The sequence below is a fragment of the Podarcis vaucheri genome (assembly GCF_965113315.1).
Source record: "Podarcis vaucheri genome assembly, chromosome: 3".
Taxonomy (NCBI): Eukaryota; Metazoa; Chordata; class Lepidosauria; order Squamata; family Lacertidae; genus Podarcis; species Podarcis vaucheri.
The window spans coordinates 50,725,174-50,741,291 of NC_138761.1; the positions used below are offsets into that span (position 1 = coordinate 50,725,174).

The following is a 16,118-nucleotide window of genomic DNA, read 5'->3' on the forward strand; positions in this document are numbered from 1 at the left end:
GAGCAAGCGAGCGAGCAAAAAAAGGGGGGGACAAGAGAGGGGGGGAAAGCCGACAGCCTGCCAGATCCAAGGCGAAAGCAAAGATCACCCACACCTAGAACCACAGAGGGGAGACCCGGGAAGCGTGCACACTCTCACGCGGGCGCCGCCAGTCAGCTGCTCTCGAGTAGCTGCTGAAACAAGACAAGCCTCTTTTGCCTTCCTTTTTTCCCGGGGGCTTGGATTCCTTCAAGAAAACGAAACAGACTGATCGCAGGTCTCTGCCAGAAAGTGGCGACCAGCAACCCGGGGGATTTGAAGGCGGCTGCTTGACAACCCACTGCAAAGCTTAAACACACGCCCGCCCAAACCGCCGCCCCTTTAAAAAAAGAGAGGAAAAAAAACCCCAGACCACCAGCCCAAAGCAAAACCCCTCTTGCCCTCTTCGCCTGAAGCCACCGGGAATTATCTCCTTCTCGTCCCCGGAGGGATTTCCAGATCGTTGATTATTTTAATCTGCTTTGGGGAGCCTTTTCTCCGCCTCTGGGAATTAAGTGGCTCTTCTCTTCCTTTGGTGGGAGAAGAGGAGCGAAGCGCAACGAAGCCGCCCAGAACTGTCGCCGGGAAGAGGAAAAGCCGAGAGGAGGGTAAAAGTTGCGCCTCGAGCCTAATTCATCTTTAAAAACAATCGCCTCCCAAAGAGCTGTCAGTCATCCAAAGGGCGTATCGAAATCCGCATCGACGGGAAAAGAGCTAGAGACTTGAAACTCGCACATCTCCCTTCTAATTCCCCTCCGGCCGGGCTAGGGAGCGAGAGGTTTCTCGGGACCCATCTTCTTGTCAAGACGCCCCTGTTGTTTTGCGGTTGCCTTTTCCCCAAGGGACGGCAAGGAAAGAAGCCCCAATATCTCCCCTCGGGCAACTCATTCCCTCTCAGAATGGGAGGCCAGTCCACGCTGACTCTAGTGGTCTTTTGCGTGCTTCAGTTTCCCTGCCAGGTAAGCATCGGCTGTATATAATGCATGTCTGCGCGCGTGCGGTCGTGTTGACAAACCTCTTGAAACCCGCAAGGCATCGTAGGTAGGAAAAGTTGGCGCGTTGCACCTCTCCGGGGAACTTGAAGGGCTACCGAGGGCGGAGGGTGGTGGCGATCTGTAACGAAGCGTTGCCCTTCTCTCCCCCACCCCATGGGTTCCTGTCGCCCCCCCTCCCTCGCTTTAGTGGAGAACCGTCTGCACGCACGCGCTCGCGTTCACACATACACGCGCGCGGCACAGAGAGAACGAGAGTTCACCTCGGTGGCTTTGCTGGCGCCCCAGTATTAGCGGAACTCCGGTACTTGGGGCACGCGAACTCCGCTGCGCAGGTGCCCCCTGTCGGAGCGCCGCGAGGTGCCATCAATGGGGAGCTTCGCCATTGACAATTCGGCGGATGCGTTCGACGCGGCGGGGGGCCTGGCCATTGTGCTCTGCGGGGGGGGGGCGCTGCGCGAACGCAGCCGCTGTCCCCCCCCCCCCACGCGCCGCCTTGCCTGGAATCAGCGCAGAACTTCCATTGATAAATTTGCTCCGCCCCCCTCTGGGCGCTCGCCTCCCAATCGCCAATTTGCGGCTCCATTTCCGAGGGCCAAGAGCTCCCCCCACGCCCCCCCCCTAAGTTGCTAATGGTGGCTCCCGCTCCCGCTTCCTCCTGCAGGTCTGGAGCTCCGGCGTGTTCGAGTTGAAGCTGCAGGAGTTCGTCAACAAGAAGGGGCTTCTGGGCAACCGCAACTGCTGCCGGGAGGGCTTCGGCGGCGCCGTGCCCAGGGGCGGCGCGGCGCCTGGGCTGCAGCAGTGCGACTGCAAGACCTTCTTCCGCGTCTGCCTCAAGCACTACCAAGCCAGCGTGTCCCCGGAGCCGCCTTGCACCTACGGCAGCTCCATCACCCCGGTGCTGGGGGCCAACTCCTTCAGCGTGCCCGACAACGCCGCCAGCAGCGACCCCTCCTTCAGCAACCCCATCCGCTTCCCCTTCGGCTTCACCTGGCCGGTAAGTTCACCCGGGCCTCCGTAAAGAACAGGGAGGCTGCGGGGGGGGGCGGGGGGGAGAGCAGCGCAAGCTAAGGAAAGGAGCCATCGCTTCCCTCTTTGGTCTCCTTGTTTACAAAACACTTTTAACTACGCCCCCCTAGTGTTGTTTGAACAAATGCAGATTAGGATTGCCGTTCCCTATGTGTAAGTGCACTTTTAGGATTCCAGATTAGTGAGCGCATGCTCATGGTCAGATAAGGCTGCTGCAGAAGACTGGGGGGAACTTGCTTTTTAACTAGGCGTTTCAACCTTTCCAGTGCTTGTCAAGACTCGGATGGGGTTAGGGAACTGGGGTGGGACTGTGGATTCAGAAGCAGGGATGGAATCGGGAAGAGAGCTTTGTGTGTGTGTGTTTATTTGTAGCCTTTGATGCAACAGCGCAGCTCAAAAGAGTGTCTGCTTCACAAATCCAGGCTTCTCCCCAACTCCCCACGATATGCCCTTGCTCCTTGAGACCTTGCTTATGCTGCTGCCAAGCTAATGGCTGATTGCTGCTGCCAAGGTTGCTAGATGCTTTTTAATGCAAAGCGACCTCCTGACTTCAAGGCTGCATCCTTTTGGTCCAGAATCGGCACATTAGTGTCATAATGTATCTGCAACTCCCTGCTTTCCGAGGAGTGAAGCCAGATTAGTGCTCCAGAGAGAGCAGTTCTGACCTCGCAATACTGTTGGCAGGGCCAGTTTGTGTCTCACTAGTGGCCTCAGCCAGTCAGCTGGAGGAAGGGTGATAATAGGGGTGGCTGCACATACTTTATTGCGACTCCATTCCCCCTGTCTTTCCATTATGGAAATGGCTATGTCATTGTCATTTCTGCCCGGAATTCCCAAAGGCTTCATCTACCCCGCTATCTTCTCCTCCAGCCCATTACCTCTCAGGCAGTGTGCAGAGAAAAAGTGTGAAGGCTGACAGTGATGCCCCTTCTCCCGCTCCCTCCCCCACTTTCCCCTCTCTGCTCCTTTTTAACACCACATCCTGTGTGGAGCAGGCTGAAAAAACAGGCCAGGAAGCAACTTTTCAAAAAGCTCTGCCATTTCCTTGAGGAAAGTGAAAACAGGCTGGAGTCAGGGGATCAGAGAGTCACGCTGACTGGGCACACATATTCCTGCCCCTCCTGTGACCATATTATTTCTGCTGACTGTAGACGTTTGCTCTCATTGTTTTCTCTGTGTTCTTTAAAAATCTTATTTTCCAGGGCACTTTCTCTCTCATCATTGAAGCGCTGCACACAGACTCCCCTGATGATCTCAACACAGGTAAATGGCTTTTTCCAAGTTCTACTCAGGACTGTTGCTTTATGGGTCCATGATATGCCTGCTTTTCCAGTTAGTGAACTTTTCCAGTCCCAATAGCAGCCACTTACTTCTAAGGAAGTCCCATTGGAGTCAGTGGGACAATTCTACCTGGATCAGTGGCAACCTATAGCTTTTCCATACCTGCTTAAAAATTCTCACCCCTCTCTGAACTACTCTAAATTTCCAGTGTAATCTTAAGCTTTCAATTTATTTAACTGCATTCCTGTTCTCTCTCTCTCTCTCGCTCTGCTCCCCCACCCCCTGCTTTCTGTTTTGCAGAGAATCCAGAACGCCTCATTAGCCGCCTGGCTACGCAGAGACATTTGACTGTTGGAGAAGAATGGTCCCAGGACCTGCACAGCAGTGGCCGCACTGACCTCAAGTATTCCTACCGTTTTGTGTGTGATGAGCACTACTACGGAGAGGGCTGTTCTGTCTTCTGCCGCCCCAGGGATGATGCCTTTGGCCACTTCACTTGTGGAGAGCGTGGAGAGAAGGTCTGCAATCCTGGCTGGAAGGGGCAGTACTGCACTGACCGTGAGTGTCCTCAAGGAAATCCTCATTTGTCTTTCTAAGGTTCTTTGGTGCCACCGATTCTCTCTCTCTCTCTTCCTCGCTCATGCATTGGTGCAAACATGTCCCATTCAGAAATGAGTGTGCTTGCTAGGGAGAATTTAAAAAAGCCACATACCAACAATAATATAATGAAAGGGACAATGACAATAAAGATATCGTATTGTATCGTATCGAAGGAAATTTAAAATTTAAATCCTGAATCTGTAGTTCTTAAGGAATAAGGATAAAATATATTAGAACTACAAAAAAATGCTTTGTACACCAAACAGCAAATAATATTGGACACTTCTTTTTGGTGGCAATAAATCGATGAGCTCCTAGAGAAAGTAGAAGGTGCCAAGGCATTAGGAGACTTCCTGTCAGCAAAGTTATGGACATGATGCAGCCAACACTTTGGATTTGCATGACTTTTATTGGGAGAGTAAAACAGGTTCCTGGCTGTCCCACTGAAATCAGTGGAATTTGAAAGTGCTTGACACTGGCTGGATTGGATCCATAGAAATTGCCAACGAAAATCCAAAGGTGCAGAATTCAGGAACCTGACCTAAAATAAACATCACCTTCAGGGCAAATCAGCAAAATAATTATGGGAGCTATATAGAAGGTTTGGACAAATATTTAGAGCATTTTATTCCCACCCCACGCCTAGCAGATACAGAATTCCTAACTCCACCTTTAATGGTAGGTGAACAGTGGCAACCAATGGGTCTGACTAACATAGTATTATGTTACCAGTTGGGCTAATAGCATTATAGTACACATTAAAACATACACATTTCTACAAAATTCCTGCAGCTTGTCTTATCTATTGGCTGTGATGTAGCCAAATTGTGTATGTAGCCGGATTGGCAATTTTGCAGCAAGTGCTTTTCTGAACACCAATAAATGTGACATGCTGCTTTTTCCTACTATAGGGTATCAGACTTACTATTAATTTACAGAATTTATGGCAGTGCCTGCAACACATTCTTGACTTTTAGTTCTTTTTCATTCTTTAAACATTTGCCAAATTCCAAAAAAATTAAGAGCATCCACTAACGTAAACAGTAAACACATTCTATACATACAATAGATTAGGCTGCAGTCCCAAACACATTTGCCAGAGAGTAAAGGACCATTGAACACAGAGATACTTACTTCAGAGTAAATATGCATAGAATTTCTTGTAATGCACATTAAAATGCATACAGCTTCACCAAGTTCTTGCCCTGTGTGACATGACATGATTGTTAATCAATAGTGTCAAGTCTAATATAGCTAATCCTCTCTTAGTTATTTAGCATGCACATTGCATAGCAAACCTATGAACCAAATGTAGTCAAATAGTTTAATCACTATTTAGCAGCCCAATCAGTTTTCCCCCTTTTTTCAGCCACAACTTCTTGTTTTATTAGCAGAGGGAGGACTTTCCCTATTATTGCATAAGAGATAAGGCTCATGGTAGCATTACGTGCTAGAGTTAGTATGCTAAATTTGCATTGACATTTCCAACTCAGAATGCCAACATTCTCTAAAAGGGGTGGGGAACCCCTGCCTCCACCCACCCCAGCTTCAAACCAGAGGTCCTCAAACACCTGGAGGGTCCAAGGTTAGCCCCTACCACCCTGCACTCTGATATATCACCCTCTGCCACCCAGGCTCCTCTGGGAGGAAGCATAGATAGATAGATAGATAGATGTACACAAAACAAAGATGAAAATCAAGGACACACATTGAACATTCCTAAAAGTCATTCTGCTGATTGACAGCTGCATTTCTGCACTTGGCACTTTAAAGTTGTTAAAGACTATCCCCCTCTCCCAAAGATCGGGCCAGCATAATTGTGGGAGGAGTAAAGAACAAACACGCCACACACACACACAGAGAAATTCAAGGGAAGTGTTGAAGTTGGTTCACTTGAAGGTGTGGAAAATGCAACCCCCACACTAAAGTCTGTGAGCATTCTTTCCTTGACTTCAGTGACATCTGAATTGCATCCCATATGGTTGTTTTTTAAAGGTCTTATTTAGTTTTTGAGTTCTTAGTTTCAGTTCTGGTAATGTCATTGATAGCAGCAATGATAGTGGAGGAAACATGGGTGTCCATAGGAACTTTTTTTTTGGGGGGGGGGATATTTTCCTGGGGTGGAGCACTAAGAGGCAGTGGGCAGGCTAGGTGCTCATCAAAAATGAGAAGTGTCTGCACATATTGTCTCCTTTCTTGGGATCTACAAATGTTATAACCTTTCTTTTAAATTTAAAAAAGGTGGGAATTTGGGGATTATAGTTCATTGGTGGTAGGAGGACTGTTCTCCCCTTGCCCTTCCATGGATCCCCATGGGAGTTTGGAGGCATGCGGCTACATTTTATAGCCTGGCAAGAGAAATTTGAATGTCCTTGTCCAAACCTAGTGAGCCAGGGATGCCAATAACTCCAAAAAATGGCCTGGAGCTGTACCAAAACATCAACAAACCAGGATCTGAAAGTTGCACCCCATAAGCTCCACATGTTCCAATGGGTTTGGCACTTCACCATGCCACCTGAGGGAACTTCCAAAAGCAGATTGTGATATGGTATGGCTGTGTGCTATTCAAAAGAAAACAAAAGCTTACAAAGGCCACTGGGCATGCCCCAAGCCCTTGGGTGTGTCTAAAGTAGTACGTTGGATCCTTGCCATTATGATAAGATGTGTCTAATGTAATTGCCGCTGTTTGTATGTGTGTGCTTTTTTTTTTTTTTTAAAGAAAACACTGTTGAATGGATTGACACTGCCCAGGCTCAGTATCTGTTCAGAGAGGGTGGGCAGAAGTCTGAGCCAATGCAGCGAACAGAGGGCTTGTGTTTCCCATCATAACACTTAGTCTTCTTGCCTCCTCCTTTCGCATTAGACATGGAGGAGCGCAGAATGAAACGGCTTTAGGAAAATTTTGCCTTTGACTCCTTAGTTGATGTTGCCTTCTGAAGCCCCTTTGTATTACTGGTGTAGACTGACTGTGTCTCCGTCCTTCTTTTTCTTTTTAATAAGCTGAGTTTGAGGAGCGAGTTAGAATACATGCCACCTTTTTTTTTGACCAATGGGGGTGATGTCACCCTAGAAGCCGAGGAAATAAATAAACAAACTGCAGGCTTTCCTCATAGGCCTGCTTGCCCTCCCCACCCCCACTCCCGCTGCCCATTCAGTTCACTTTTTTTGAGACAATCTGATTATCGGCCCAGCTTTTCCTCGTCTTCTGTTTCTCCTTCTCTGGGGCTCGTCATTGTCTCTGGCTTGCTTTGTTGAATTAAAACTTGCAGTGCCTGCTTAATGAGTTCCATAACCAGGCAAAGTAATGAGCAGAAGTCTTCCCTCCTGCTGGCCTGCTTACTTCTTTGCCATTGCTGCGTGTGTGTGTGTGTGCGTGCGCTCCCTAGGCCTCTTCACTCCCGCCTCCCTTTCTGGGTGTGTGAAAGAACTTTGGACTTATTTATTTGAATAAGAAGAAAAATCACTGCGCGTGCCATAGATTAGATCTGGGCAGGGATAGGCTGTTCGAGAAGCACATCTTGGCCCTGATTGGCCGCAGGAGGTTGGGGGTATTGTTGCAGTGGGGCAGCTGCTGGGAGAGAATAGACAATAGAGCAGCTGTCCTGGCTGGCACCCTGCACACCAGCTGTCCACCCTTATCTGCTCTCTCTCTCTCTCACTCACACACATACACACACACACTCTGAGGACAGCAAGAGGAGGAGCTGTGTGCATAGACTGGCGGGGTGGGGGATGGAGGGAGAGGACTTCTGACCCTTGCCGGGAAGAAAAGGCGGACAGGAGCAATTGTGAGGTCTCTTTTGTCCATGGGCAACTGTATTAAGGGGAATGTTCATCCCTGGCGATAAGTAAAGGACCCAGTTATTAAGCAAGATCAATACGCCAGAGTTTAATTCAGCTGCTGTTACCAACTCAGCCCTAGTGAAAGGAGTTTGACTCACTCCACCCTTCCCCCCCCCAAAGGCTTATCTGTACATTTCTGCTCCTTTGTGTTTTTCAGCAATTTGCTTGCCTGGATGTGATGAGCAGCATGGATTTTGCGACAAGCCTGGGGAATGCAAGTAAGTTTTCGGAGCTCTTCGTCCTCTGCCCCTCCCACCCCAGCCCTCCTGCTTGCAGACTGGATCTGAGAATCCCAAATAGATGACATGAAAGGCCTTAGACGTTTTGCCCGATGGTTGGGTGAGATGTCCCAGTAATATGAAGTCAAAGTATTAATCCAGAAATTGAAACATCCCCCCCCCCCGAAGTCTTGGCTTACATCTCTGTCTTGTTCAGCTTTCACTAGGAAATGAAGTTTTGGGATGAGGCTTACTTCCTAGCAGGAGTGCATAGGATTTCAGCCATAATGAGTTCAGATTTGATGACCTTATGAAGCCCTGGCAAAAATTACAACCGCTTAAATGATAGCTGCAATAATGAGGCAGCGGAGTGTTGCAGTTCCAGGAACCAAATCTAGTGGAGAGCTGGCGTGCTGTAGAATAGAAGATTGAGTGTCGTATTTAGGAAAAGACCTGGGTCTAAATTTCTTCTAAATTACGAAAATAGTTGGCCTTAGGAGATCTCTCAAGATACAGGGTTGGTGGGATCAAATGGGATCATCCCATGTATACTGCGCAGAACGTCTTGGAGGAAGGGCGGAAGTGTGATCAATAATAAACCAAGGCCACCACTTTACGCTCCGAAATGAGTTCCATTCAAATCAAAGAGTTTGAATGGAATGGAAAATTCTGTATTCAGTCTGTGAAAGAAGCATCTATTAATAGTTTAGGAATATGGCTTCCTTGATTGTTAAGGAAGTCCCCCCCCCCTGGGGTTTTCTGTTTTTGTTTTTAGCTTCAATGGGTTTGCAGTTTGTGGTAGGATTTCCTGTACTGATAGTCTGGTATTTTTGATTTTTTAAAATAGATGCCGAGTTGGTTGGCAGGGGCGTTACTGTGACGAGTGCATCCGGTACCCAGGTTGCCTTCATGGTACCTGTCAACAGCCGTGGCAGTGCAACTGTCAGGAAGGCTGGGGCGGTCTCTTTTGTAACCAGGGTAAGTTCTTCACCTTTCATAGTAACATGACTTGATCCTCCTTGAACTAAGACTGCAATCCTATGCATGCTTACCTGGGAATAACTTACAGCGGAGTTGCTTCTGGAAGCTGTGTAATGTCCTTGCGAAACCATGTGTCCTTACAGACATGCCTCTTGTTTTTAATCTTCTGTAGATCTCAATTACTGTACACACCACAAGCCTTGCAAGAATGGTGCCACTTGTACCAACACTGGCCAAGGGAGCTACACCTGTTCTTGCCGTCCTGGCTACACCGGAGCCAACTGTGAGATTGAAATCAATGAATGTGATGCCAATCCTTGCAAGAATGGAGGGAGCTGTACTGTAAGTTTCTAAAATGTTATTTATTTATTTATTAAAAAGTAGTTTTAAGAGATGCTTACGGTAATCTCAGTATGCAATATAGGCTTCTAAACACCACACTCTTCTTTGCAACAGGATCTTGAGAACAGCTATTCTTGTACCTGTCCACCTGGCTTCTATGGTAAAAACTGTGAGTTGGGAGCAATGACTTGTGCTGATGGTCCGTGCTTCAATGGAGGGCGGTGCACAGACAACCCAGAAGGTGGATACAGCTGCCGTTGCCCAGTGGGTTATTCTGGATTTAACTGTGAAAAGAAAATTGACTATTGCAGCTCCAGTCCCTGTGCTAATGGTAAGCTAAACCAGTCTTTGACCGATCCGTTCAAGACTAATGAGCATTTTGCCATGACCGTCAATGAAAAGTTGAATGAACTTCCCATTTAAGTTTGTGTAACTTTCAGGGGAAGTGAATGAACTTCCCATTGAGGTTCACTTAAGGCCCCATAATGTGAATTCCCGTTTTAGCAGAGGGAAGAGTAAGATCCAATCCAAGTCAAGTGGTGTCACGAGAGGTGTATGCAGCTTATGCATGCTTATTCAGAAGGAAGGCCCAAATTGTTGAAGTGGGGCTTACTCTGAAGTGTGCCGTGGCCTTGGGTTGGATTGTGCCAAGTCAGGGGAAAAAACCCACAAACTTCGCAGCATCTTTCTAAAAATTCACAGTGGGTGAATATTGGCTAGACATCTTTTGAAGGGGGCATTTTGTTTTGGATAGAATTTTTGCAATGGCTATCCTGAGGTGCTCAAGGTGGTTTATAACTGGAACCCTGAAAATGGAAGACAGAGAATAAATAGGACCTGCAGCAAAATGGTGCTTTGCTCCCCACCCCGGCGTATGGTTGTCCACTAGCCTGACTCAGCAAGACTCTTTTGGTGTAACTTCAAAAAGTTGCAGTCTTACGCATGTTTACTTGGGAGTAATTCCCAATGAACTCAGTAACTCTTACTTCTGAGTAGACACGCAAAGGATTGTTCTGCGCATCTGTCTTGCCTAGTATAAATTCTCTGTTTCTCAACAGTGTCAGCTTTCCCTTTTCAGTTGAATAAATCGCTGCTCAGCCTGTGGCTGGAAGGTTGCAAGTTCGGAAGTTTGTTCTCCCAAATACTCCTTAAACAAGGAAAACCTAGCATATCAGGAAAGAGAGCCATCTCCTGACCCCCCCCTCTCCCTGAGGTGTACAAGCAGGCTTTTAACTTTTAAATATGAAGAAGTATTCACACCCATGAGAACTCTTCTCTTCTGCTCCCCACGCCTGCCCCAAAGTAGCTTGAGGTAGTGCAGTCTAGGAAATGGCCGCTTGGTTCTCTCTGCTAAATGTCTAAACGGACTCAAAGACTTAGAAGAAATCCCCCTGTCCATGCCTGTTGCTCTTCCCAAATTGTTCCTGTCATATGGTCTTAAGCAATGAGTGTAGAGAGCAGAACCAGTTTGATCTTCTGCTTTTCAGCTGAGGGAATTGGCATCAGACGGGCTGCTTCCTATTCTCTGATGGTTCTTTTTCATTGCACTTTTGGCTTGAGTTTAGTAAGTAAGGTTATGCTTATGCTTCAGATTCTGTTGCGGTTCAGTTTTTAAGAAATGACCTGGACCAGCTTCATACCCTGACTATATGTCCTCCTCTGTGTGTTTAAGAATTGGGTCACAAGATCTGGACATTTGTTTTCTATATAGAACATACCCCTTTGAAACGCTGGAGCAATGAAGTATGGCGACCACAAAACCATTTCATTTATTTGTTTTACAAATCCTTATCTTCCCTTTCTGTAGACCCCCAGAGCAGCTCCTAAGCAATAAAATCACATAACCAACCAAATACAAAATGTCCACTAGAATCCTAGACACACCTCATCAAGAAGTAGTCATGATAAAATGGGGGGCTGGTGGCTGGTGGGAGCTTTTCCAGCCTTGGGACCACATTCCCTTGGGGGCAACTTTCAGGGCCCTCCTACCAGTAATGGAAGTGGCTTAGGCAGGTGTGGCCAGACACATACCACTCTCCATCCTCCACCCAGGCAAGCAAAAGGTGTTATCACACTTCCAGGACACATTCCAGCCAGGTAAAACCATAAGAGAAAGATGTGGAGCAGGACCAGGGAGGCTGCAGCCTAGAGGACATGGCCTGGGTAGAGTCCCCAGGGCTGCAAAGTGAGGCCAAGAGAGCTGCATATGACCCCTGGGCCTGAGGTTTCCCCACCCCATTGTAAATGATTCAAAACTGTTTCTAGTAAGAACCATAAAACTGGCTGATAACAGAGCACACCTTAAAGGCCTGTGGATCTTTTTTTTTTTACAAGTTATTTTTACAAGTTCCTTTTAAAGCCTCAGTACTGATGGATCTCAGTGGGCAATATGTTTCATCATGCCTTGAAGGCAGCCTGCCAACTACGTGTGTCAGAGTGAAGCTGCAGTCCTGTAGCTGAAAGTAAACCCTGTAATAAGACATTTGATTGTACTGGGCTTCCCCAGCGTTTTCTACTGTTACAAAGGCTCATCTCTTTGGACTATGTTTTCCTTGCTTTCCTACACAATGAAGCAGTACGCTGTGAGGCTGTGAATACTACATAACTTCAGGGATTATCCATACTTTCTCCTGCATTTTGATCATATTGTGTACCATTTAATTCCAATGGGACTGGAAGCTTTTCTCATTGTGCCATGGCTGTGCCTCTCGAAAATTCAATCTTACCCATCAAATTGGATCTTGCAGTGTGCATGGAAAAACCAAAGACATTTTGCTTAAACCGAGTTTCATTTCAGTGGAGAAGATCGGATTTTCACAAAGTACATCCTCGGAACAATGTGAAAGGCTCTTGGGCCCAGGGAAATTAATCGGTACACAATACGATCCAAATGCAGATCGGGCAAAAGTGTGGACGAGCCGTTGACAGGGCTGTTTAAAGGATGCTGTCGACTGGGAACTGAAAAGATGTGTTGTCTAATGGATAAGAGGCTTGTCTTTGGCCCTGTGAGATCTGGAGTCAGGACCCCACTTGGCCATGAAGCTTGGGTCACTGTTTCTCAGCCAGATCTACCTCGTAGGATTGTTGCTAGAATAAAATAGAAAAATCCCACGTGCTCTTTGGCGAAAAGGCAGTTTTGCAAATGCTATAAATGGTCACTCCTGGGCTATATACTGATCTCATTTGTCCTCTCTGATGTTTTGCAGGAGCCCAGTGTGTTGATCTGGGGAATTCCTACATATGCCAATGCCTGGCTGGCTTCACCGGAAGACACTGCGACGATAATGTGGACGATTGTGCTTCCTTTCCTTGCTTGAATGGCGGGACCTGTCAAGATGGGGTTAATGATTATTCTTGCACCTGCCCTCCGGGTTACAGCGGGAAGAACTGCAGCACTCCCGTCAGCAAGTGCGAACATAGCCCTTGCCACAACGGGGCTACTTGCCACGAGAGGAACAACCGCTATGTGTGCGAGTGCGCTCGTGGTTACGGGGGCCTGAACTGCCAGTTTTTGCTCCCCGAACAGCCTCCGGGGGCAGTGACGGTTGACATCACCGAGAAGTACACCGAGGGGCAGAGTTCGCAGTTCCCTTGGATTGCAGTATGCGCCGGGATTATCCTGGTCCTGATGTTGCTGCTGGGCTGCGCCACTGTGGTTGTCTGCTTCCGGCTCAAAATGCAGAAGAGGCAACAGCAGCCCGACCCGTGCAGAAGCGAGACGGAGACCATGAACAACCTGGCCAACTGTCAGCGAGAGAAGGACATTTCCATCAGCGTCATTGGCGCCACCCAGATTAAGAACACCAACAAGAAAGTGGACTTCCACAGCGATAACGCGGACAAAAACGGCTACAAAGCCCGGTACCCGTCAGTGGATTACAATTTGGTGCATGAACTCAAGAACGAGGACTCTGTTAAAGAGGAACACAGCAAATGTGAAGCTAAGTGCGACACATACGACTCCGAGGCAGAGGAGAAAGGTGCAGTACAACTAAAGAGGTAGGTTAAGGAGGGTGGCAGGGGGTGGTTTCAGCATGTCCCTTGCGAAGTGCAGGCAGCATATTCGAGCTGGTCGCCAAAGCAGCCGTCTCATCCTTGTTTCCTGTTTTCTTTTTGGCTTGTAGTGAACTGTCTGAAAGGAAACGGCCAGAATCGGTATACTCCACTTCGAAAGACACAAAGTACCAGTCGGTGTATGTCATATCAGAAGAGAAAGATGAATGCATAATAGCAACGGAGGTTGGTATATTCTCTAATGCACTCGAAAGGCAAACTTACCCATCCAACTTCCCAGCTAACTAGAGTCAGCCAGCAAATTCCGTCACTTACCAATGCTGTGCTAGCTTAGACTAGCTGAAATTGGATCTGGCTTTGCGTCGTTGTTCTTAATTGAATCCTGCAACCTATTGCTCTTCCCGATGCAACCCAGTTCTTCAAGCTGTTCTTTGCAACTGGGGACTTGAAGAGGAGTTAATTGGTTTGGTACATAGGAATAGTCCGGTGGAAAGTAAGTAGGGCAATTCCAGAGTAGATCCCTATAAAGCTATGCTCAGTGGTACAGAACATGGTTTGCATGTAGAAGGTCCCAGGTTCAGTTCCCAAGATCTCCAGGTAGGGCCGGTAAGCCTGTTATTGTGTAGACATGGATGGACTAATGGCAGCTTTCTGTGTTCCAAGGAAACTGCCCCATAGGTTGTATGTGTATCCATTGCTATTGAAAAACCACCTACCGACTCCAGTGGATTGCATCAGTTACTAGGTTAGGTACTTTAGTAGTACGAAATCACAAATGTGTCCTTAAAGAGAAAGGCATCCGGTAGGCTGTGGTTCGAGGGGAGACCCTACAAGGCATCTGCATATGAGAATGTATAAGATCGTTTGCAAATTGTTGTTCCCAGTCTTCCTTCTTGCCTGATAGATTCATCAGCCTTGCAAATAATTCCACTTAAGTCTTAGTCCACACAAATATTGCTAAACCACCTGTACTTATTGGGGGCATGAAGGGAAGAACCAACTTCCATAAAATTAATTGTCTGGAAGAGATGCTTGTTTCCTGCAGGTGACCAGACAAGCACCCGTTTTCTATATCTGGCATCGTACTGGGAGGGTCTTGTACCTTTATCTTTTGTACCTTCATCAATTCACTCTCGCTTTCTCCCCCTCCCTCCAACTTTACGCAGGTGTAAAGGAAAGACGATATGGCAAGATTGTTGTTTTGGAACAATTTTCAAAGGTGATATGCCCCAATGAATGCTGCTGAACAAGAAAGGGAGAGAGATTCCTTCACTGACTGCTGCTGAGAAACTAAATTCAGGCTGAGCTGGTTCTCTACTGAAGTTAGCAAAAGTGACTGCAAATAATACATGGTGGACACTAGGCCAGGGTCTGTGTTCAAAGATACCTGTTGCACTGCCTTTTATGACTATTTATCATTGCACTATGGTCAGTTGCTTTTTCCCCTATATATATTTAAATGAACGGACTTAATTCCTACATAAGAAGCATGCACTGCCTGAAGTGTATATTCTGGATTCTTATGAGCCAGTCGTTTCTTGAATTAGAGATACAAACACTGCCTTTATTGTCCTTTTTATACTAAAATGTGTTTTTACTAGGTGGGGGAAAAGTGTGTTATTTTTTTTAAAACTGTAAAAAAATTATTTTCAGGATATTTGTAAAGCTTGAGTATTTTGTGACGTTTCTTTTTTATAATTTAATTTTTTTGGTAAATATGTAAAAAGGCACTTCGGGTCTATGTGACTATATTTTTTGTATATAATGTATTTATGGAATATTGTGCAAAATGTTATTTGAGGTTTTTTTTACTGGGGTTTTTTTTTTTTTGGTTAATGAAGAAATTCATTTTTAAACTATTTTTCCAAAATAAATATTATTAATGATATCCAAAGTAACATTTGTGAGTTTGTTTTTTTAAAAAAACATAACACTGTTGGACCATATTCTATCATTCATCATCGTCATCTGAAGGTAGACGGACGGATAGATGAGTCCATTTCTTGCTCCATATCAGAGTTGCATGGCTTTGGACTCAATGTATGCAGCTCTCAGGTCATAGCTCAGTGACAGAGCGCCTTTCTTGCATGCAGAACGTGCCAGGTTAAATCCCTGGCATCTCCAGGTAGGGCTAGGAGAGACCCTAGAGCAGAACTTTCCAAACTGTGTGTTGGGACACATTGGTGTGTCAGCTGCAGTGTGTAGTTGTACGAATGCTTGGAGCACTCCTTCCAGGGCTGGAAAGGGTTACTTTAACCTCTGGTTTGCTAGTAAAACTTGTGGGATGTAACATCACTGAAGCAGTCAAATACAACATTTCCTGTTTGCCCAGAGTGGACTCACAGGGGACTTCCTGTCACACCTGGTCTGGAGCATCCTTCTCCTGTGTGTGACCAGGTAGAGGGGCGTGACCCTGGCGTAGACCCTATAAAAGGGTCAGTCACGCAGTCATCTTCCTCTTGATACTTTCTTGATGCCCTTCTCTCCATTTTGCCTTTTGCTCTCTGCTGGCTCTCAGCCAGCAGTACATGGCTCATCCCTATGAGGAGGAAGCCACACTTTGTATCTCTATAAATGTAACTGCAACTATAAACTAAAGCCTGCCTTCAGGAAACTACTGTGAACTGAATGTAACTCATCTTTACGCTTACTTTTAAAGAAGACTGCCATGTTACTATTATTTTAAGAGGGAAATAAAGGGGAATTTTACCAGGAACAATTCAGACTTGACAAGCCAGACTGGATTGCTTAATTTAAAGGATTCTAACGAACTGTTAACTTGCTTCCAGCAATGTGCAAA

General features: G+C 46.6%; 1 protein-coding gene across 1 annotated transcript; it reads left to right on the top strand.

Annotated features, from left to right (window-relative positions):
* Positions 1-35: 35 nt before the first annotated feature.
* On the top strand, positions 36-15,206 carry DLL1 (delta like canonical Notch ligand 1). The gene is made up of 11 exons (XM_082217093.1): positions 36-977; positions 1,675-2,007; positions 3,242-3,302; positions 3,621-3,878; positions 7,921-7,981; positions 8,829-8,959; positions 9,135-9,304; positions 9,419-9,635; positions 12,511-13,303; positions 13,429-13,543; positions 14,485-15,206. The coding sequence occupies exons 1-11, from the start codon at positions 918-920 to the stop codon at positions 14,488-14,490; spliced, it is 2,205 nt and encodes a 734-aa protein (XP_082073219.1). The 5' UTR covers positions 36-917; the 3' UTR covers positions 14,491-15,206.
* The last annotated feature ends 912 nt before the right edge of the window (positions 15,207-16,118 follow it).